General features: G+C 38.4%; 1 protein-coding gene across 1 annotated transcript in view; it reads left to right on the top strand.

Annotated features, from left to right (window-relative positions):
- Window positions 1-24888, top strand: part of dnah2 (dynein, axonemal, heavy chain 2) — a 220040-nt gene that overhangs the window by 165159 nt on the left and 29993 nt on the right. The window contains exons 56-76 of the mRNA XM_037533256.1: window positions 603-770; window positions 1936-2096; window positions 2181-2320; window positions 4069-4201; window positions 8812-8951; window positions 9137-9347; window positions 9540-9656; window positions 10801-10942; window positions 11324-11493; window positions 11650-11766; window positions 14111-14275; window positions 14641-14766; window positions 14929-15077; window positions 15404-15470; window positions 17253-17403; window positions 17634-17782; window positions 18791-18924; window positions 19196-19340; window positions 19554-19753; window positions 22772-22898; window positions 23499-23685. Of these exons, the coding sequence (XP_037389153.1) occupies window positions 603-770; window positions 1936-2096; window positions 2181-2320; window positions 4069-4201; window positions 8812-8951; window positions 9137-9347; window positions 9540-9656; window positions 10801-10942; window positions 11324-11493; window positions 11650-11766; window positions 14111-14275; window positions 14641-14766; window positions 14929-15077; window positions 15404-15470; window positions 17253-17403; window positions 17634-17782; window positions 18791-18924; window positions 19196-19340; window positions 19554-19753; window positions 22772-22898; window positions 23499-23685 (3099 nt within the window). The remainder of the gene's footprint in view (window positions 1-602; window positions 771-1935; window positions 2097-2180; window positions 2321-4068; window positions 4202-8811; window positions 8952-9136; window positions 9348-9539; window positions 9657-10800; window positions 10943-11323; window positions 11494-11649; window positions 11767-14110; window positions 14276-14640; window positions 14767-14928; window positions 15078-15403; window positions 15471-17252; window positions 17404-17633; window positions 17783-18790; window positions 18925-19195; window positions 19341-19553; window positions 19754-22771; window positions 22899-23498; window positions 23686-24888) is intronic.

Here is a 24888-nt window from a genome sequence, read left to right as displayed (position 1 = left end):
CCAATGCCTGCTTACTTTGCAGCTTAAGCAATATGTTCAATTACACTGAAACTTCTGTATTTGAAAAAGTGCTAATTGTGTCATTTTCTGCGCAACGAACACAGCTTCTAAAGTACAAACAAAATCACAAATCCCCAATTCTATAATCATTTAGGCTAAGACTACAACAGTATGCAGCCAGGCTACACTGGAACTCCTACACTCCAGTGTGCAAAATGAGCTTAGAGTCCCATGTTACCATGAATAATTACTTCTTCCCACTATAGAAGATGCAATTACATTACAACGACCCATAGGAGGGTTAACAATTATGCATCCTGTCCCACAACACACACAGCAAGCTACTGATATAAGCTGCGTACCAGACACCATAATATAACAGACACATCACATAGCTCAGTGCATACAATTAAGCAAATCACATGCACTTAACTTAGTGAAACAGTGCTCTACTATGTGGTACTGATTTATTATGAAGTTAGTCACAGTGACATGTTGAGCATGGCTGTATGTTAATGAGTTATTGTGGTTTTGCAGTAATTATCTGTGTTAGCATGTTCGGCCTATTGCATGTGTGAGTGTATTAATATCTGATCTTTCAGTGACACGGGTGGTGCGTGTGATCAGTCAGCCGAGGGGTAATATGCTTTTGGTGGGGATTGGTGGTTCTGGTAGGCAGAGTCTCTCCAGGCTCGCCGCCTACATCTGCGAATACCAGATCTTTCAAGTGGAGGTCACCAAGCAGTATCGTAAGCAGGAGTTCAGAGAGGGTAAGAATCTGTATTTTATCCAGATCACAAAACTATTCTACTGTGCCATGAAAATAACAGTTAGGAACGAGCAATATAATGATATGTTATCATTATTGCAAACATGGGAATTTGAGTTGGCAAGTTAAGGTGGCACGCTTTCCGAATCTTAAATTTACTGGGACTAGTCCTTGGACTCTAGACTTAGATAAAAAATTAAAAAATAAAAACTTAGAGATAAAAAAAATATGAGCAAAATGCAACACAGTAAATAATTTTTTGTGTGTCTTTACCTGTTCGTTTTGCTACTATTATTCAGTCATTTACTGCCAACAAACATTCAGCCTGATACACAAAACCCAATAGCATCAAATGTGGTGAGGAACTTTTGAATTTTATAAACCAAAACACCCAACATGGCAACAACAAAGTTGTGATGGTTTTGTTTTAACTACTTAAAGATAACTCTTAAAAAGAAAGATTTTATATAATTTCTATGTTTTTCCATATAGAGGTTTGTTGATTGATTATGAATGATGATGAAATGACCAAACTAAATGCTCCAGAATTACTGAAATAAAATGATTACAATAGCTTCTATTAAAAGTTAAGAATGTTTTTCTTCTGGAAAGTTACTGTTTTGGAGTTACATGTTTTTCTTTAGACAGTGACAATATATGATAATAAAGTAAAATTAACAGAGCAAGTCTAACTCTTTCTTTCTTTTTAATTACAGAGAGCCTATAAACAGCAAGCAGTGTGTACTAATAGCATTATTTTGTTTTAACATGTAGCTGGTTGGATATCAGCCAGTTTGCCACTGTCTTATTTCATTCATTTTTAATTTTACCACCTTTAGATTTCCTCCTGTTCTTCCTTCAAAATGTTGGCAAACTTCAGAGAAGCTAAAAATTGCATTGTATTATTGTGAAATATTTTTCCATAAAGACAAATCCTTAAAATAATTATCACTTTCCTGTGAGTACCTGTTTGTATTGATCATTTGTGTATGATAAATGAGCTAAAGGTGTTTCAGCGTGGTGCAGTTACATTTCTGTCTGTTTTACTGATGAAGTTGACCTTTAAAGTCAACAAATGTTATGAAGAGTACAAAAAACTCTTTGCATAACTTGGAGTTAATGAATGTTCTTTTTTAACAGCATCAGTGTTGCTCTTTCTCATGCAGACATTAAGAAGTTGTACAGGCTGACTGGAGTGGACAACAAGCCCACTGTTTTCCTGTTTAATGACACTCAGATTGTAGATGAGTCCTTCTTGGAGGACATCAACAACATCCTCAGCTCAGGAGAGGTTCCAAACCTCTACAAGTCGGATGAGTTTGAAGAGGTCTGTCTACAACTGATTAGGAACGTGAGTGTGCTAGTGTGTGTATGTGATCTTTGACAGTGCTGTTATATTTCATTTGGGCAGGTCCAGAGTGCTCTCTCTGACTGTGCCAGGAAGGACAATGTTCTGGAGACAGCAGATGCCATGTTTAACTACCTGATAGAGCGTGTGAGAAACAACCTTCACATAGTGCTGTGCATGAGTCCAGTAGGAGACCCCTTCAGGTACTTCAGACCCTTCACCAGCACCTGACTAGGCGTTCAGCCAACCCATAAACTAAAATGATCAGAATCCAGAGTTGCCACACTACATCCAGGGTTGAGGGAAGTTTTGGGGATGTATTTACAGGAAAGATTTGGTTGCTGATTGACTTGTAGTGTTGATTAGCACATTTAGCCTTGTAGGTCCACCGATAAACAAAAAAGCTAAATTTGGACTCCAGACTTGTCCTGGCTATTGAGTAGATCTGGGATGAGTGGAAAAACTATGTAAATAAGATTTTTTATGTGAACTATTCTTTTAAACCACAAGGTATTTTCAACATGTGCAATGTTACTCTTCATTAGAACCTAGGACACTAATAGGAGTGAGCAATATGATGATACTTGTCATTGTGATATATTAGGTCACATTATGTCATAGCATGCTTTTCAGAGTATGTCATGAATCTCATTAGTACTTGAAACACTGCAGTGAAATACTAAATAATTGTATTTATAGTGTTGGAAAGTATTTTTAAATGTGTCTGTCTTGCTTTTGTCTGTGCCAGCTTATTAAATCTGTCACAATGCATGCTGTGCATTGAAAAAATCACATGAAGTATCACATATTTTATCATATTGCCCACCTCTCTGTAGGTTTAAATAACCTTTGCAGCTAATCATTCTTAATTTCTTTGAAAAGTAGAGACAGTTAACAGTGAGAAAATTCAAAATTCAAAAGAAAGCAGTGTACTTTTTATGAGCTTTATGACTAAATGGACTACATTTTGTCAGCGTGTGCTAATTAGCTTAGTGCTTACTGAAAAGCATCTAAAACAACGCAGAGCTCACCTGCAATGATGATAGTAGCAAAAATGTTTTGTGCAGTTGAGAGTTTGGTCATGGCTATAGTTCAGCCACTGAAAGCTAAATTTAGAGAGAATTTGGAGAGAGCCCTCTGGCCATCTTATTATTTCATTTGTTACAGAATTTCACAGTGCAAAAACTCACTCCACACACAGACATTCAGTTCCTCTGAGACTGGTAGAGCTAGCCTCTCACAAAGTGAAAGCAATTTACTGAGCCAGCCATAGAACAACTCCAAGCTCACCTGTCACCCTGAGATCTACATCAATAGTCAGTCTGAGTGCCATGACCTTCCATTCTGATCTCCTCACTACTTACTGTCTTAACCTGGGTTTTGTCTTCATCAGAAGCTCTCTCTTTGTCTGTCTCTCTCACTTTTTCTCGCATGCTCTCTCTCTCTTTCTCTCTCTCTAACTGTGATTGTGCATCTGATAGTTTGAGGAGCATACAAATATGCCTGCAAATTGTTCTCTAATCAGCCCTTTGTATCTCTTGTCAGTGGAACGAGATGCCACGTGTCAGGTGACCCTTGGGCCATATCTAATTAAAGCAGCTGAATCAGACTGTGGGCTCACTCTGATTGGCCTTACTCATAATTGGTGGATTTATTGCCATGGTAGTGCTTTAATGGCCACGATTGGCCCAAAGGGCAGCATAATTGTCCCTGACAAATCAGCATACGCCCACCTGATGATCTGTGAGTGGAGCAGTGGAGCTTATGAGTATATATGCTGTCTGTGTAAGGGAGCCCACCTTAATAGTAGTAGTAGAAAATGTGGCCCAATGGCTGTATAAAACATTGTGCCTGACGAATGTGGCATTCGTCATCCATAAGGTATGCAGCATGAGTAGTATGCAGTGTTATGCTAACTCTACCTTTTCACTCTGTTTGTGTTTGTTTCTAGGAATCGTATTCGTCAGTACCCAGCACTGGTCAACTGCACCACTTTAGACTGGTTTTCTGAGTGGCCACGAGATGCTTTGCTTGAAGTGGCTGAGAGATACCTGGATGGTCTCACCCTGGGGCATGTGGAAGGGGTGAGAAACACGCACAATCCTACACTATTGCACAAACTTACATATCGTCGTTGTCCATTGAAAACCATGTATCTCCATTTTTGTGCATTTTTTTGTTTTTTACATCATTTCAACACACCAGCTGTTCTTTTTATGTTGTGTAATAATTTCATGATGAATGTGCCAACAGAAAAGCTCTAAAGGCACTTGGAATAAAATCTTTTTACATTCCAATGTAAGTCAAGGCAAGAGTGTTTTTGTCTACTTCGGTGAAGTTACTATTTTGGAGATACTTGTTTTCGTTTGGACAGTACTGTGCAGAGGTCAGAGACTACCTTTCATTTATTTAATGTCCAGTCAAAATGCCTATTAAGAACAAGTTATTCATTCAAATTATTCACAACTCAATGCTACAGTTCTGAAAGTAGCTGAAAAAAGAAGTAGACAAAAAACGAAAGTTTGTAAACAAGGCAAAGAAGCTACTTGTGTTTGCAGAACAAGGGACTGGTCACCCCGGAGTTCAGACCTCAACATCACTGAATGTGCCTGGTGTGCTTGGATTGTGAGAAGTAGAACGTGCTGCCGACCTAAAAAAATATAATATTTTGAAAATGTATTATATCCAACATATAAAATATTGCAAAAAATATCACTGCAGGTTTATTTGAAAAAGTGAAAAGGTAGAATGAAAACTTGAATGTAGTAGGAGCTGCAATGAAAGGAGAGACACAATAAACACATTAAATACTCAAAATTGTGTTATTATTAAGTTGTTGAGGGTTCTGTGTAATTTTATGTTAAACATGTTTCCTTTTTTGCTTAAAGCTGAAAAAACAACTTGATGGCCATTTTAAGAAATAGGGGAAGGGTGGTCTCTAAATTTTTCACTGTACTGTATACATACACCGATCAGGCACATCCTTATCTATTTTATCAGCTCCACTTACTATATTGGTACACTTTGTAGTTTTACAATTACAGACTGTAGTCCAGCTGTTTCTCTGCACACTTTATTATCCCCATTTTACCTTGTTCTTCAGTTTTCATGACCCCTATTGACACTCACAGAGCAGGTACTATTTGCGTGGTGGATCATTCTCAGCATTCTAAACTGACCTTTTTAACCATGAATATAGGACCACTTTGCCACACACCCTAAGCTTCTCATAACCACAGAACCTGTCATGGATGCCCCAATATTATAAAATAGACACCAAAATATGTTTTAGATGTTTTATTCAGTATTTTAAATATTTTAAAAGGAATTATAAGAAATTATAAAATGATAAACAAGTTCTAGTTATTTTCAGTCAACTTATCTGGTTCAATATTAAATCATCATCTTTGAGGTCTGACGAGTTCTGGATATTTTAATTCACTATAAGTATTCTCTTTATGCTACAGAGATTTCACAGTCTACAGCTCTGTTGATCATTTTTGGTGGATTTCTTCTTTTTTCCAGATTTTTGGTTTAAAACGAATCATTTTAAACCTGTGAAGGTGCATAGCACTAGCATATTAGAATCATTTTATACATTAATCTGTGACCAAATGAGTGTTATTTTATTGACAAAAATCGATTCCAAACCTTTGAATGGTAGTATGTCTGTTTTGTACCTAATCCTTAAAAAATAAAGAGAAAAAGGGCAGTTTTAGCTACTAATGTACATACTGACAAAAGCTATGTTAACAGTTTAGTTACAATTTATTCACAATATTTTCCGACTGGCAATGCCAAAACACCAGTAAAACCTGCCAAATCACGTTAGTCTGCCTATTTTAGGTTTGAGATATTGTCAGTCATGCACATTGTGATGGCAGTTTGGCAGTTTGTTACAAGATCCCCCCTGTTTGGGAGAAGCAAAAATTGTTTATAAAAGCCTGCAGTCCAGCAAACGTTGAGATATTTTTCATATGTAAAAAGCGCTCATGATAGCCTAATAGTCTCCCAGTGAAGCCCCTCAAATGGAGCACAGAATGACACTGTAAACGGCCATTGTCTGATAAAATGTGATCATTACTGAATTACAACTTTGAGTATTTGAATCTGCCATAAACTCTCATTGAGGACTTACTTTAGTAGGGTTCTATATGAAGTGCTTCCACTGACGTCCATAAACGCTTTCAAATAGACTGTGCTGTCTGTCATACATATTTTGTTTTAGACTGAATAGTGAGGTTAATCGATTCACTGCTCTGTTGTGGTCCTTCAGGGCCATCTCATGCACAATATATTGGTAATACTATCAATGGGTCTCATTCACCAATATCTTCCTAAGTTTTTTCTTAAATATGTTCTTGAGAAAGGTCCTCAGAAAAAGTCTGTCAGATTCATGACGTGTTCTTAAACTGCAGAATTATTCTCATTTTTATACTCTTGACTAGATTCTGCTCTTGCTTAAGAACAAATACCAAATAAGAAAACATCTGTGAATGTCAGAATCTTCGTGAAAACTGCATAAATGGATTTTAAGAAGAAATTTAGTATTAAAAACGGTTGGTTATTCAAGACTGCGCGGTAAAGACCTCCTGTCTCCCCTCGTACCGAAAGCCAGTTTAATTTATACATGTTTTTATATCTATTGTTAGAACCATTTGATTGTGTTTTAGGTTCTAGGGTTCGACCTCAATACCAAAGCTGTGAACTTAGCCAGAAGCCCTCCATCCTTCTAAGAGTCCAGCCAGCTGGGGGGAAACTCAAATGACCACAGAGACAGTGTCTGTACTCAGAAAGTCTCTCCCCTTTATTAATCAGAATAGCAGAGTTTATATACACACAAATGGCATGACCATCGCGTGATCATGCGACAAGACAATAGAGGGAGAGGATTGGATGAAATAGAGATTTAGGTGGACAAGGGCCCCCAAGGAAGTTTATGATGTCCAGGAACATGGAGCCTAAACAACAGATAATGTGAGAACATTGCTAATCAGATATCATTGTCACTATGGGTTACAACTAACCATATGAAAGCACGAGCATAAGCTGAGGCCTCTGTAAGACGCAAGCCCTAAGGGCTTATGCGTACCATAGGCCTGAACCCCATAGGTCATGATATAGTCATGGACCCAGGATTGTGCATTGATCAGTATGCACTGACATTAAGATCTAACATCTATGAGCATGTTCAAAGGAATAAGAACAGTTTGCTGCTGAATCAGATATTCAGCACTGTTTGCATCATGAATGACATCAAGTTAAGAAAAACTGCAGACACAGTGCCTTTCAGAACTTGCATTTATGTGTGGTTCCCTTACATGAAGAGTGTGAATATGACTGGATAAATGTATTACATTTGTCTACATGCTATCCTATGCCATTTTGTCACACATCTGGAACTCATCCTCTGTCCTGAAGAACCTTAGGATCCAAACAGTCCTTTCTGGACCCATAGGAGTATAGTGAACACCCACTTCCCCATTTTCTTCATTAAAGAAAATGGCTTCCCCATGGTACATTTACAGTATATATACAGTACTATTCAAAGGTTTGGGTACCTGACAGTGTTTGGTTTTCTATAGTCTTAAGAAAATTTGATATAAAGGTTTAATTGTTTAATGGTCTAAATTTGGTTGTTTATTTGTAACAAAAATATTATAGTTGATGTATGAGTCTGTTTCTACAGAAACAGTTTAAATAAAAAAAATATGTATTTTCTGGAATGCCCCCAACAAGTAGTATCCAGCAGCCAACAAATACTCAGCATATGTGAGAACATCTTCAAGACTGTTAGAAAAGCACCCCATGTGGTTTGTCATGAAGCTGCTTGAGAGAATGCCAAGAGTTTGCAAAGCTGCATCAGGGCCAAAGGGGGCTACATTCTTCAAAGCTTTGTTTAATTTACAAAACTAATTAATAGTTTAACTTAGTTTCATACTTTTATGGTGATGGCATAAGTCAATGTGTTATTTCACAAATTTAAATAGGGTGAAAGTGGGTAAGAAAATAACAGTAAGAACAGTAAATATGAAAAAGAAACAAAGATGGAATAAAACAAGACTAAGCATACCTAAATTTGGTATTTTAGCCTAGTTGTTTCAACCTAGTTTTTAATGTTTCCATATGCTGTATTACCTATTACAATTTGACTGCTGTTCCTTAGCTTACAAGCACTTTGTGCTTTGTGATTGTTGCAATCCCAGGAAAGCAACAGCATTGCTGATGCGCCTGCACTATAAGACGTCCCTTAAAACTCTCATGCGTGCTTGTTTCAACAATGTACTTGTCAGCAAGGTTAGAGACATTAACTGTTCTGGACCAACCTGTTGAGCAGCTGAACAATTTTTATGAAGACTTCTGATTTTAAAATGTGATTGTTGTAAGAAAATGCATACTTTTTCTTGTCTGAGCTGCAGTCTAGCTTTTGATTCTTCACTTTTTCTATTGAAGTTCTGGCAGAGATTAGGACTAGTGTAGGTCTCATCTAAGAGAACTCATCCAGGAGCAGTTTCCTACATTTTATAAAACTAAAGCTGATTTTAAAAATTGCTACCTATTACTATAGCCATACTTTTGCAAAGATAGAACATATTTTTTAATAATTATTATTTGGTAAAGCATTAATCCAATAGCCTAGGGCTATGGTTCATATTTGTAGGAATTCAGTTGCACTGAAATATTTGTTTTGCAGATCCAGACCAAAGTGGCTAGTATCTTTGTGACTATGCACCAGTCAGTGACTCAGTTCTCTCAGAGGATGAAGCTGGAGCTCAAAAGGAACAACTATGTCACACCCACCAACTACCTGGAGCTGGTTTCTGGATATAAGAAGTACTTTTCAGATTATTCATACTCCTTCTTTTTTGCTCCTTTCTTTTTTTCATTTTTTTTGTGCCACATTGAATTTTTATTGACATAACCTTGGTGCCAAGACGCTCTAATGTCATGGTTCTCTCTTTCACTCACTCACTCTCTCTCTCTATCTCTCTCCCTCTCTCTATATATTTCTCTGGTAGGTTGTTGGCTGAGAAGCGCATTGAACTTGGTGAGCAGGTGTCGAAGCTGAGGAATGGCTTATTCAAGATTGATGACACACGCGGTAAAGTGGAGGCCATGTCTGTGGAACTGGAAGATGCCAAGAAGAAAGTGGCCGAATTCCAGAAGCAGTGTGAGGAGTACCTTGTCATCATTGTACAGCAGAAGAGAGAAGCAGATGAACAGCAGAAGGTGATTGGCTAGGAGAAATAAATATTCTATATGTGTGTTTGTTTAGTGAAGCTTTTGATGCAACCAGAAAATTACAGCAAGTTTGTTTTTGGTTGTTTTTTGTCTTTCTCTTTTAAAGGACATATTGTTAATAATAAAACATTGGTTATGTGTTTTCTAATGTCTTTTTGGTCCGAATGACTGGGTCTGTAGGCTGTGAGTGCACACAGTGAGAAGATTGGTGCAGAGGAGATTAAATGCAAGGCAATGGCTGATAATGCTCAGAGAGATCTGGATGAAGCCCTACCTGCACTAGAGGAGGCTATGAAGGTCTGCCCATTTTTACATGGATATGTACTGTTATATTACCCTGTGTTGTCTCTTGTTTCATAACAAAATAATGAGTAGTATTCCTATTAATAATTAAGTTAATAATTCTCAATATGCAAATATTAAAAAAAAAACTGAATGGCTAATTCTTTAGCTTGACACATGCAGAACAACATCCAATTAGGGGTGCAACTGATGATTATTTCAGTAATTGATGAATCTATCAACTGTTGTCAATAATCAAGTTGTTTCCTTTTATTTCACAGCACCAACATCATTCAAAGTTCTGTCTGTGCAACAGTTTGTTTTGATGGTACAATAAAAACAAGAGAAGCATTCCTGTAGTGTAATGCAAACTGTCTGAATAAATGTGTGTGTAATATGAATATTACAGATCGTCATAGAGGGCAGCACCATTAATGTCTGCTGAACTTAGATTTATTACTATAGGAAATTCCTGAATACCTGAGCAGAGAAACAAAATGAACATAGATGCTTCCAGACAGGACTACTGCTTGACACAATTAAGCAATTAACATCCTAGCATGCTCTGTGGCATGTACAGAAATGTATAAATATGCTAAGTAGACCTGTTTGACCTCAATTTTGGGTTAAGATGGCAAGAGGAAATGATCTAAGTGTTTTTGAAAGAGGGTTCCTTATCATGGCAGGAGCTTCAGTGACAAACAGTGCTGAACGAGCAAGATCTATGGAACAGTAAGTAGGGTTGGAAACTGTGTTAACAGTGCCCAAAAGTGGGTGTGATGCCCGTACATTAGTGTGATATGTAAAGAAAAACAGAAGAGCCCTGGTCCCTTAGATGACTGAGAATGTCAACCAGAATGTGATCAGACTGTCAATGCAAATAGTTCGTCCACAACTACATAAAGAGGGATATTAGTGTAGGCTTGCAGTGCATAAACCATTTGATTACAGTGATGAATGTCCAAAATATGTAGACATTATGAGAAACCATAGGCACTGGTATGTAGGGTTGTTGGAAAAAAAGTAGTATGTTTAGATCAGTCATTCTTTATTATTTATCCCAAACATAGGGGACCTGTGTGTATCTATGAACATATTTTACAGCAACGAAAAACAATGATGTTCTTTATGTTCTTAGTAACATTCTCTTGCTGTGCAGGCCCTGGAGTCCCTGAATAAGAAGGATATGACTGAGATCAAATCTTATGGCCGACCACCAGCTCTGGTAGAGACAGTGATGCAGGCGGTCATGATCCTGAGGGGGTGTGAACCTACCTGGGCCGAAGCTAAGAGACAGCTGGGTGAGAGAGAGCGAACTTATATTGGCTATTCATTGGATAACAGAGAAACCAGGGACATGATGGGACCCCAAACCTCTTAGAAGAACATGCATTAAAGGGCTTAATTAAAACAGTCCATCATATTGATTGACTGAGACTTGATTTTTTTTACCCAGAGGAAAGCCTATATCATCACTTTAGAGAGATAGAGGATAAAAGTGATGGAGGTAAGAGAATGATAAAATACAGAGAAGTGCAAACGGGGAGATTTAAGTGAATATACAGTTTAAAAGTACATCTAAAAGTTTAAACACATACTAATAGGTTTGACAGGAAACTTCTGAAACTTAAACAGAAGACCTAGTTTTGTCTTAATACTTTTCCTGCCTCTGTCTTTGACAGGTGAAGCAAACTTCATTAAGCAGCTGGTGCACTTTGATAAGGATAACATATCAGACCGTGTACTGAAGAAGATTGGACAGTACTGCACGCAACCCGACTTCCAACCCGAGATCATTGGCAGAGTCTCACTGGCTGCCAAATCCCTCTGTATGTGGGTCAGAGCCATGGAGGTAAGGGCCAAAGTCCAGAAGTCACAGCTACACACTAAATGTATGCTTAATATACCTGTTTTTATCTCCAACACTTGTTATTCTTTTAACCTAATAAATCTTCGAATGTATGTGTGTTGGTGTCTGTATATGCATGGATTTTTCTCTTTCCCTCAGGTGTATGGCCGTATCTATCGGGTGGTGGAGCCGAAGCGAGCTAGGCTGCAAGGAGCCATGGCTCAGCTGGCAGAGAAACAGTCTGCTCTGGCTGAGGCCCAGGCCAAACTTCGAGAGGTCAGTGCATGTCAATTCTTGGTGGGTTCTTCATATGAATTTAGATAAAACTTACAGGTATGCATGTACAGCTGGCCTGTGCCTGCCATAGATTCATAATTTCCATTAGGGTCCTTATTCAATTTGACAAAAAAAGGTATCACAATCTTTCATTTAAAAAATAACAAAACTCTTGATGTACATTTGATTTAAAGAAAAAACTTAATCTTATCAAGAAAGAAATATTTTTGTCAAATCTATGTGTGTCACAGTTGTTGGCACTCATACAAAGTCTTCAGAGTAAAGTCTAACTTAAGTATATTCCCATTCCTACTTATGTTTTAAAGTTCACCTGAGGGATTAGGAACACTTAAATGGTCAGCCATGACTACTGTTTCATTGGGTTATAAATATGGGGTGACCATAGAGTACAGCAGTATTGTGTGACAAAATGTTATTGAGCTTCACAATTCAGGACATGGCCACAAAAAAGTTAAACGGTTTCATAGAAATGCCTGTTTACACTATCAGGATAATAATTAACAAGTTTAAAGCAACTGTTAAGAATCTGAGGGGAAGAGAATGTATACCAATATTATTTCCATGCACAGTAAAAAGGATGGTTTGAGTGATCAAACAATCTCTAGGGACCACAGCTGGGGAATTGCAGTCATTCGTCATGTCTTGAGATCAGAATATCTTCCAGAGTACAATCAGACGCTACCTACATAACCAAGTTGTTTGGGAAGATTGCCAAAAGAAAGTTGTCAAGGACCAACATATAGTTTGCCAGACATTATTGGAGCTGTCAGTGGAACATGTTTCATGTCATGTTCTATGGTCTGATGAGACCTAAATAGAGCTTTTTGTCAACAGACACCAGAAATGGGTTTGTTGTAGACACAAAGATAGCCATGCAGAAAAGTATCTTATCCCAAGTGGAAAGTATGGTGGTGGATCTGTGATGTTGTGGATCCCTGTTTGGATACACGGTATCATGAAGTCTATCAGTTACCAGCAGATTAAATCAAAACTTCACTGCCTCAGCCAGGATCTTTAACTGGGCCATGGTTGGATGTTCCAGCAGGACAGTGATCTAAAGCACCAACACAAAAATGGTTCACTGGCAACAAAATCTAGGTTTGCCATGGCCTTCTCAGACCCCTGACCTAAACCAGAGACATGTGCGATGAGCTGAAGAGAAGAGTCTACAAATATGGACCTCTTATTCTGAATAATCTGAAGAGATTCTGTATGGAGGAATGAGTTGAGATCCCTTGCAATGTGTTCTTCAGTCTCATAAAGTGTGTAGGAGAAGCTGTTGGAGTGCCAACAATTTTGATCAGAAATTGATTAGATTTCTGTTGATATTTTGAATGAAAGATCAGAAGTAAATGATCTTAGTCATTGTGTTAGCCATTGATTCAGTGTTGGAAAATTAGCCATGTTGAACATTGATCCAACATTGATTCAGTAGTACTCACTGATGATTGAGTACCTGTTGATCTAATGTCAGTAGTGATGTTGATTTAATTTTGAAACAGCGTTTACTCACTGATTATGCTTTATTATATTATTTTAACATCATTTCAGTATTTACAAAATATAACACATCTTAAATTTGTAGATGTTTTTTTGGCTATTACTCACTTAGTGGTAAGAATAATAGCATGTTAACTGTATGTGAAATTAGCACATTTAAGACAAATTATGAAATTAGCATATTCAAGATGCTATGAATTGGTCATTTCAAAGTGTAGTCCAAGGAAACAGCATTTATCAGATCACAGTTTGTCACAGTATGCATATACAAAACATTAAGTGAATTCCTGTACCATTTCAAAGTTACTGGCAGCTTTCCATATAATATACTGGCAGCTTAATTTTACTGACATTGGCTTGGATTTACATTTACATTTCTGGCATTTGGCTGACGCTCTTATCCAGAGCGACTTCCAATTTGATCTTTTTTTTTTTTTTTTTACACAGGTAGGCCAAGGTGGTGTTAGGAGTCTTGCCCAAGGACTCTTATTGGTATAGTGTAGGGTGGTTACCCCGGCGGGGCATTGAACCCCAGTCTACAGTGTAGAAGGCAGAGGTGTTAACCACTACACTATCCCAACCACATTTACTACATTTAATATACTTAAAGCATACATTGGTTGGGTCTTTACATGAAATTACATGAAATATAACTATTGGACTGTATATCAGCAGATATTTAATGTTTAGATAGCTCAGATGAGCCAAAAAAAACTTGATCAGAAAATTTGTAATTGAACAACCTGCAGCCAGCATTGTTAGAATGAAAATTCTCATAGAAAATCTCTTGGAGTAAAGTCACTTTATGTGTGCATATATGTAGGTGGGAGAGAAACTGGACCAGCTGAAGAAGCAGTATGATGAGAAGCTGACTCAGAAGGAGGAGTTGAGGAAAAAGTCTGAAGATATGGAACTTAAACTGGACCGGGCAGGCAAACTGGTGTCTGGACTAGCTGGAGAGAGAGCACGCTGGGAGGAGACCGTAAAGGTACATATACGCACATGTGCATTATCAAATATTCTCAAAATGCTCTGCACTTACACATCCACATATATCTGATTGCCAAAACATTAAGAGCATTACAGTGCTTTGTTTAAACAACACTATACAGCTACAATTTAATGTTATTGATATCCTGCGATGGACTGGCGAACTGTCCAGGGTGTATCCTGCCTTCTGCCCGATGACCACTGGGATAGGCTCCAGCATCCCCCGCGACCCTGACGGAGAAGCGGCTTAGAAAATGGATGGATGGATATCTTTACATAGAGACATCATGCCTTTTAAACAGCAATGCTACATGCAGTGTCTGAAATGTAACACGAGTATGTAATGTCTTGATTTGTGTGTAGGGTCTGGAGAAGGACATGGGCTACCTGGTGGGAGACTGCCTGCTGGCTGCGGCATTTCTCTCTTACATGGGCCCTTTCCTCTCCAACTACAGAGATGAGCTGCTCACAAACATCTGGATGAAGCAGGTACTTTTCCAATTTCCATCTGCTCTTACCTCTTAACTTTCAAACTTTGTTTCTGCTCTACCTGAAGTATATGTGAAGAAGTGCAATACTTTTGAAAGTTTCTCGTGGGCATTAGTCTCTTGTTCTTCACCTCAGTTTTCCCTTCTCTCACTTTCTGTGTAGTTCAGGGAGCTGGAGGTTCCATGCTCTCCAGGCTTCAGTTTCGCAGCGTTCCTCTCCAAAGCCACAGTGGTGCGCGACTGGAACATCCAGGGCCTCCCCTCTGACGCTTTCTCCACCGAGAACGGAGTCATCGTCACCCGTGGCAACCGGTCAGCCCTCGCCAGGCCGATCTCCCAACACTATTTTGACAGACAGCCAGTCCCATAGAGCTAATTAGAATAACGATGATATCTCATGAATAAGGATGACTAATGAATAGTGATAGTCGAGTAATTAGCTAAAGATAATATTAAGCTCAGCAATAAGAATGACCATTTATAGTCCATTGCTAATTTCCTCTCACAGAGGCAGAAACTCAGCAGACAGGGTATTTTTGAGATTATGGATTATTATGAATTATTTGTGGATAATATGACAGGCATTCGCAGTAATGGCTAATGTCTCCGCCACTCTCTTTTTCTGTGTCCTTCTCCAGATGGCCGTTAATGGTGGACCCTCAAGGACAAGCGCTAAAGTGGATTAAGAACATGGAGTCTAAAAGAGTGAATAATCTCACACACACACACACACACACACACGCACACACACACACACACAATCCCCAAACCCATCCTCTCATTTGATTTTATACACTCTGTTTAGGATACAGAGCGAATTAATCTAGAGCTAGGGAAAATTGGAGGCCTGATGGAAAGCAGAAAGTTTACACCCAAACAAAACAAAACTAATTCCATCTCCCTACCTTTTTCTGAGTAAACAACTGCCCACATGTCCGGCCAGACACAGATGGATGACTGACTGTTGAGCTCTCCTGCTACCTGCTTCAGACCAGCTGCCCACGCCCCCAGCTACTGCCATTTGCTTTGGACTAGCTGTCCACCCTACATTGAAGTCTTCATTGAGTCCTAACTATTACTGCTACTAATACAACTACTATTAATATTAGTAGTATAATAATTTTGTAGGTAGTTTGACCAGAGGAGGATGGGTCCCTCCTTGTGAGCCTTGGTTCCTCCCAAGGTTTCTTCCTCAGCTCTGAGGGAGTTTTTCCTTGCCACTGTCGCCCCTGGCTTGCTCACCTGGGGGTTTTACATTTCATGTTAAAACTTTGTGTTTACTGGAATTCTGTGAAGCTGCTTTGTGACAACATCAGTTATAAAAAGCGGTATACAAAAAATTTGATTTGATTTGAAGCAAGAAAATCGAATACGTTAGACAGGATTATAGCTCCCTCCATACTGTGAAAGAATAACCCACATTCTGCAACAGCGTTATCAACAGAGGATCACATAAGCCAGGGCTCCTGTTTTAGCACAAGTCGTGACACTGTGTACAACCCACGGACTACTGTTTTTTCCCCCTTCCCTTAATTAGTGTAGAACAAATGAAACACGCAGAAATCTCTGGCGGATTGAAAACCACATCATTTCTGTCACTCATGCATTCTCCTCACCTGCTTTCTTTTCCTCTCTCTGTTCATCCTTCACTCTTTACACAGATGCTTCTATTAATACTTCCTCTCTCTCTCTCTCTTAGGCTCCTCTTTTTGTGGTGCAGCAGCGCCATTGTTCATTTCCTCTATTGAGAGGAGATGGAGCCTCTTTTCTTTTTTTCTCTGTGCTCAGGCTTTTTGTAAGAGACAGAAAAACATGGCAGATTTTTGATGGAGTATTTAGAGAGCAAAAAATGGCGCTCGGGTGAATTTATCATGACTATAACACACAGGTTCAAAGACACTGTTACGCACATACAGTTACACTTCCCTGTGAGGCTTTGACCTGACCATCAGGTCAGTTGTGCTTTTTTTCTGGATTTTCGTGTCTTAGCTTAGAATCATTTGCTGTACAGTTTTCCTCTCTTTTCTCCTACATGTCTTTCTTGATCTCTTTCTCCTTTCCTGTGTCTCTTTCTTTCCCTTTTTCTGTATTTTACTTTTCTCCATCTTACCCTCCTCCCTCTCTCTCCCCCTTCTGCTTTCTCTGTCTGACCTTTTCCTCCTCTCTGCAGGTCCTTTCATGCTTTCATGTCTTGCTGGGGTGGCCAGTGCCATTCACACACTACAGCTAAACGCTGACATTTAGGAACAATCACGAAATGTCTTCCACTGACAGCGCTGAAGCTTTCTCCTCCTTCTCCTCAACGCTTTCTCTCCGTCTCTCGTTCCCTCTTTCTCTGCCATTCTTTCATTTTCTCAGCTCTCTGGTAAGCTTTTCTCTTATTTAAGTCACTCTTGTCCATGCTGTTATCTTTTTTTCTTTTTTCTTTTTTGACCTCCACCTTCTGATTTCTTTTTCTGCTCCTTGGACTCTCTCTTTCTCTCTCAGGGATTGAAAGTGATTGACCTGCAGATGCCAGATTTCTTGCGGATTTTGGAGAACGCAGTGCAGTTTGGCTCTCCGATTCTATTACAGAATGTACAGGAAGAACTGGATCCCTCACTCGCCCCGATACTCAACAAGTCTCTCACACATGTCGGTCAGTCTCTCTCTCTCTCTCTTTCTCTCTCTCCTTCTCTCTCACTTACCCACTCACTCACTCACTCACTCACTCACTCACTCACTCACTCACTCACTCACTCACTCTCTCTCTCTCTCACCCCCACACACACACAGAGTCTCAGTCTTGAAGATCTACACATAACTTTGTTATATTTGGTAAAACCTTGCACTTTGATTTATATTTGTGTATTTTTTATATGTGTACAGGTGGGAGGCTCCTGCTGAAGCTGGGAGATAAAGACATTGAATATAACCCAGATTTCCGCTTCTACATCACCACTAAATTATCCAATCCTCACTACACACCAGAGATCTCCACCAAAACCACCATTGTTAACTTTGCTGTGAAGGAACAGGTGTGTATGTATACATGTGTGGGTTTCTTTGAATGTAAAGCTAAATGATGTCTAGCTGATCTTTGAGGAAGTCCTTTTTTAAATGTTGTGCACTGAACAAAAAGTGAAGAATTGAATTTACTTTATTCAAGTACAGTATTTCCATATTATATATCTACATTCAGAACTGTGCGCAGAACTGAGACCACCCTCCATTTATTTAATTTGTAGTCAAAAAAGCTACTAAATCTGGACAAATTTTTTTTCAGGAAATATTTCTAAGGAGATTATAAGATAATTCACCTGCATAATTAAGGAAAAAGTCAAAGGAAAATTAATTGAAAAAAAACAAGGGTTTAAAAGTTTAACAAAAATCATCAAAACATACCAACAAAAAACACTCATTACAACCTGGTAGACCACCAAAGCTTTCATCATCACCTAAACAGTACGAGGAAAAAAATCAAGCTCCACTCTTCCTTCAGATCTGAAAAAATCCACAAGTGCTTCTGTCTATCCTTCCACTGTGAAAAGACAACTCACAAGTCTAAAAACATTTGAGAAAAGCAAAATGAAACAATGTCTCATAAAGAATGGAATCTGTAATATAAACACAGGGTGTGCACGCTACATACAGAAAAATGATATTGAATTTAGTTGTTCTGTGTCATTTTCTTTTAAATGTGTTTTTGGCTTTTTTCTGACATTGATAAATTAATTGCTTAATTGACATTTTTATTAAAAAAGAAATGAGTGAAAGGTCTGACTTTTGTACAATACCATATATCCATAAAATGTTATACATCAACACAAATATTGCCAATAAAAGTAAGTTTACTGGAAGGTAAAACTGTGAAGTGCCTTTTTTATTAATGTGGAAATGTACATTTGAATTTCAGTAAATTCAGTGCATCGCTTTTTTTAGTGTCAGGTATATTTTACCTCCTTTGCATAAAGTAATGAAATCTTGCACGTCTTTGGTAAAAGGTGTTTTGTTTTACAATTGTGTATATGTCTGCATGTGTGTAGGGTCTGGAGGCTCAGCTGTTGGGTATAGTGGTGCGGAAGGAGCGACCTGAGCTGGAGGAACAGAAAGACTCTTTAGTGATCAACATTGCCTCGGGCAAGAGGAAACTGCAGGAGCTAGAGGACGAGATTCTCCGGTGAATTGTTACACACAAACACACACACACACGCACACACGCACATACACACAGAGCACTCTCCATTAAACATGTGCACACTTACCCCAAAGCACTACATTAACACCTTTTATTCAAGTGACATTTAGCAAAAATGTGACATTAACACATTTGCTAAATCCATCAGTCAGCTTTATCCTGCAGCAGCATATTTGTGCTTACCAAATCCCTCCTGAATTACACCCATCTTTTACCTGTGTGTGTGTGTGTGTGTGTTTGCGTTTGCATGCAGCTTGCTGAACGAGGCGACTGGCTCCCTACTGGATGATGTGCAGCTGGTGAACACACTGCAGACCTCCAAAGTCACTGCTACCGAAGTGTCAGAACAACTGGAGACCAGTGAACAGACGGAGATCAAAATCGATACTGCCAGAGAGGTGAGGGAAGAAGAGAGAGAGAGAGAGAGACAGGAAGAGAGAGAAAGGATGGCAGAGGGTGCAGAAAGGGTTGCCACATTGGATTAAAGATTAGGGACTTGAAGAGGGGATAAGGATAAAAGGATTTGAGGATGAGGCCATCGATAGCAGTGAAGTGAAAGAGAAAGGTATAGACGTTTAAACCCTGAGTGTGTGCTTGTGTTGTTTTTACAGGCCTATCGGCCTTGTGCCCAGCGTGCCTCCATCTTGTTCTTCGTGCTGAATGATATGGGTCGTATAGACCCCATGTACCAGTTCTCTCTGGATGCTTACATAGACCTGTTCAACCTCAGCATTGAGAAGAGCCAGCGCAGCCACAAGCTGGAGGAGAGAATCACCAACCTCAATGACTACCACACTTACGCAGTCTACAGGTTACACATTGTTGCCACATACATTTAATTACTGTCCTTTGAGTAATGTTTTACTGCACCTACACTGTGAACACTGTCCCATAAATAGGTTGGGATCATTGAAATACCCCATATGCAGGGCCTAGAAATAAAATAAAAAATAATTAGTTGGCATAAAGCAGAACTAATGTTTTAGCATTTCTGTTCTTGCTCTCCAACCACAACTTCACTAAAACAGTTAGAGCAAAACTGAAAACTGATTCAATCTGTTGCTTTTATATAAGCTATAAGTAGACCAGTGTAATTAAAAAGTAGTACTGGGAAGCTATTCGACACAGCAGTTCTATGCAAGGAAGACAGAAACTGTGAGCTGATGCTGATTTCTGATCATTTTCATGTACATATCTGCTGATGCCAATGCACAAACATTTATAAAATGTAGAAATTGGGCGAAGATCCACCTGGATGAGCGTAACAGAGAAATGAAACAGTTTTTTTCTAGAGGGTTACAAATGCACTGAAAAACATAACTTTTCTGGAGTAAATGATCAAATATCAAATCATCAAATATTGGGTTGAAATATCAATCTAAATCTTTGTTCTATGCTGATTTTTTTAAAGCAAATATCTGCAGATACTGATATGATTCTGATATAATTTTTCATCCCTAGTTGTGTGTTTATTGATAAGTATACATTTACACAGATATCAGCTATGGAGCAGCTGAAAAAAATGAGGACAGTTCACTCAAAACCTAAACCATCAAGCATACGGACCATTAACACACTTAGCACTTTATTAGAATTAACTGTACACCTACTCATTCATGCAATTACCTAATCAGCTAATAATACAACAGCAGTGCAATGCATGAAATCATGCAGATATGGGCCAGCAGCTTCAGGTATTGTTCACATCAACTGTTAAATGTGATTTTGACATGATTGATGATGTGGCATGATTGTTGGTGCAAGATGGGCTCATTTGAGTATTTCTATAACTGCTGTTCTCCTGGGATTTTCACACATAACTGTCTCTAGGGTTTACTCAGAATGGTGCAATAAAGAAAAAAAACATCCAAAGAGCAGCTGTTCTGCAGATAGAAATGCCTTGATGATGATAGAGATCAAAGGAGAAAGACAAGAATAGTTTGCGCTGACATAAAAGCTATGGTAACTCAGATAACCACTCTGTATAATTATGGTGAGCAGAAAAGCGTCTCAGAATGGACAACAAGTCAAACCTTGAGGTGGAAGGGCTAGAACAGCATAAGACACAGTGAATCCCACTTCTCTCAGCCAAGAAAAGAAAGCTGAGGCGTCAGTGGGCACAAGTTCACCAAAATTGGACTGCTGAAGCCTGGAAAAATGTAGCCTGGTTTGAGGAAACTTTAATTCTGCTGAGGTTCACAGATAGTAGCGTCAGAATTTGGTGCCAGCAGCATGAATGCATGGACCCAACCTGCCTTATGTCCACTGTCCAGGCTGGTGGAGGTGGTGTAATGGTCTGGGGGAATGTTTTCTTGACACACTTTGGTTCATACCAACCTATCAGTCATTTGAATGTCATAACCTATTCAAGAAATCTTGCTGATCCCTTCATTGCCATTTACCCATCTTCTAATGGCTACTTACAGCAGAGTAATGCAGCATGTCACAAAGCAAAAGTTGTCTCAAGCTGGTTTCATTAACATGACAGTGAGTTCAGTATTCTTCAATGGCATTCCTAGTCAGCGGATATGAATCCCAATAGAAGACCTTTGACTTGTGGTAGAGCAGAAGATTCACAGCATGAATGTGCACATAAAAAAATTCACAGAAATTGCATGATGCAATCATGTCAGCATTGACCAGAATCTCACAGGAATGTTTCCAACATCTTGTGGAATGCATGACACAAAGAACTGAGATTGTTTTGAGAGCAATGGGAGATCCCACTGAGTACAGAGTTCAGTATAGAGTTCCTAATGAAATGCTCAGTGAGTGTATATCTTGTCTTTGATAAATTAGTGCAGGAATGTAATTTATTTTTACATTTTAAGCTATTGTAGTACTGACTGATTTTACTACTGACAAAAATGCTGCACTATTTTTGCAGAAGTTGACTTTTTATGTTTGGCTTAAGTGTTTCTGAAGCTTGTCATTTAAAATATACCCACTGGCAACAATGCACCTAGCAGTTATTGGACAGCTAAGATTGCAAAGGTGCTTATGATTGGCTAATAGAACGTCAACACTCACAGAAAACAAATTTTATCATCTTAAAAATGTTTTCTCCCCATTTGACTGGATAGGCTTGGGATCAGTTGATAGTCAGTGCACTGTATGCACATTGGGGCAAAGAAATAAAATTATGAACTGATTATAGAGATTTCAAGTTAATGTTTGTGTTCCAAAAATGTTTAATTATGTTTTTTTTTTTTTGCATTTTTGCTCCTAGCAAAATACTGCACATTTTCATTCCTCAACCAGGTTTGCAGCTCTACTCATACAGATTATAATATACTTATAATATGTAAGAATAACATAAGCCCTATACCTAATGCTAACCTTAACCTCAGTAACCAAAAATAAATAGTTTTGCCCTTTCACATCTCAACAATGAAACATGGAGTATTTGTAAAAAGCACTTTTTATGTCAGAGCCTATTTTATTTTTTATCCTGATGAGGCAGGTTAGTTTATCTCTGGTGTCAGAACTTCTGAAAATGGAACAAAAGCAAACACACAAAAATAAAGCATTACCTTGCATTTAAGTCATTGTTCACACAAACCATGCTAGAAAATCAAAACATACACACCTTGTAAAATATTAAAACATAAGGTTACAGGAATGAAATTACAACACAATCACTAATGTGTATAAATGCATGTGATGGAGTAATTGGAAGCCGACTGCTACTTCAAAATGTCAATTAGTCTTTTCTCTGATGCAGCAACCTTGAGCTCAACTTTAATGTGAAGCTGCTGTGAAGCACAGAAGACTGAATGCTGGTAGACAGTGAAGATTATTAAATTTTGGCTGGGGGTGTTGTTTGCAGGTACACATGCCGTGGCCTGTTTGAGCACCACAAGCTGCTGTTCAGCTTCCACATGTGTGCTAAGATCCTTGAAGTGGCTGGCAAGCTCAACATGGATGAGTACAGCTTCTTTCTCCGAGGAGGGCTGGTGAGCACTTCCTCAATTTATTTTATTATATTTTGTTTGATTTCTGTTAACTTTGCTCAGCCTGACTTGCCCCAATCAGAGAGGCCTTGAAAAAAGTACATATCACTTGTAGCATTAGTGTAAATGTGTCAGTGTGGACTAAAAGCTGATTTCTCTCTGCTGACCGTGAGCAGGCAGGCTGAAAAGATATAATACATTTCACTTCGTCTTTCTGGCAACATAACCTGCTGAGAGCCACTCCTCTGCATTAGGAGCAGCTCAAGTCTTATAAAGAATAACATGTAGCTCTTCTGGGTAACGTTATTTCTCAACACCTGCAAATACGGCTTGTAAATAGTCTGCTTTGCTGTTTGTGCACTCAAGGCTCAGAGGTTTTTCAAGGTTCCAGAGGGCTAAATCCGTTTGCTTTGCTAGCTAGAAATTAAGAAGCTGGCTCCATATATTACATTTATTACATCATACTTAGGGTATTTTTGCCAGCTGTCATTACATCATTCAGACCTTGTGTCTCTGACTTTTACATGTGCATGTCTGTTTGTCTTTCCTTCTTCTGTGTGTGTGTGTGTATGTATTCTGTGTGTGTGTGTGCGTGAATTTCAGGTCTTGGATAAAGAGGGGCAGATGGATAACCCATGCACTAGTTGGCTTTCTGACTCTAACTGGGACAACATTACTGAACTGGACAAGCTGGCCAACTTCCATGGGCTCATGGCCTCCTTTGAGCAGTACCCAAGAGACTGGAATCTGTGGTACACTAGCTCAGAACCAGAGAATGCCCCTCTACCTGGTAATGAGTGTGTATGTGTGTTTGTGTTGGGACTGCACAGTATGGGTGAAATATCATGTTGTGTTTTGGTAACACTTTATTATTACTATCCGATATAGTTGCAAAAACTTGGATGTTTAGGCCATTTAATCTACTCTTTTCTGATAATCTTGTGAATTAATTTTATATATAAAGAATGCGATCTAATGAAGATGAAAAAAAATCATAGATTTTTATTAAATGCATCAAAGACTACCTAAAATACATGAATGGGAGTATAAGTCACATATCAGTTGCGTTTTATTGCTACCATGATAAAGCAGATCAGTAACAAACGCTTAGTGATCTGAGTTGTGCTCTAAATTTATAATAATAAACTTATAAATAAAGTTATAAATAAACTTGCTTAGAAAAAAAGAAGCCACATGCTTCTTTTATACAGTGATGGAAACATGGTAGCACACAAAAAAGCTCTGATTCTACATACAAGTCATTCCATGAAAAGAGTGACATTTGAGTTCACAACATTTGATGCCTTGTATAAAGGTCAAAAATCTGGTAATGAGTATTAAATAAATATTTAAAGCTCATCATTCGCGTAGAATATGGATGGTTTCATTCCAAAATGACTTCTAGACTATTTCCTTTTTTCATGATGGCTTTGCACGTACAAGAAATATTAACGCTATAACTAATACCACCTTTATTAGAGAAATGCATATGTGAGTTATTATCTTTTCAAAAACTCACTATATCCAAAATTGTGACAAATGGATATACAGAATTTTAGAATGAAACTCTTTGTTTCACCTCAAATATCACTAAATAAAAGTTATTTTAACATCTGTTCCTAAGTGTAGTAAGTGACATCACTTGAACATCAGAAAAGCTATGTTCAAAGCTAGTTCTAGTTTTAGTTTTGTTCAACATTGATAATTTGATGTTTTTCCTATTCTTGACAGGGTCTCCACAGCCCCACCCCATTACACAAGATATATAGAGAAAAGCTTTTTGGAATGTTCACAGAAATTACAGTAATTCATTGTTGAAAACTTGACGGTAGAAAGTGTTATCTTGATAACAAGGATCGTGGTGGTCAGTTTAGCCTGAAATATTTCACCTCGTCTTAATGCTTAATTAACGTCAGTAAGATGGGGTTTTACTTCATGATTGTACTTAACACAAAAAAATATTTTATTTATTTAATTTTTTGAGGGGATAAGA

Source organism: Pygocentrus nattereri, chromosome 2 (genome assembly GCF_015220715.1).
Source record: "Pygocentrus nattereri isolate fPygNat1 chromosome 2, fPygNat1.pri, whole genome shotgun sequence".
NCBI lineage: Eukaryota > Metazoa > Chordata > Actinopteri > Characiformes > Serrasalmidae > Pygocentrus > Pygocentrus nattereri.
Note: the sequence above shows the minus strand (reverse complement) of the source record. Positions and strands in the feature narration are given on the sequence as shown.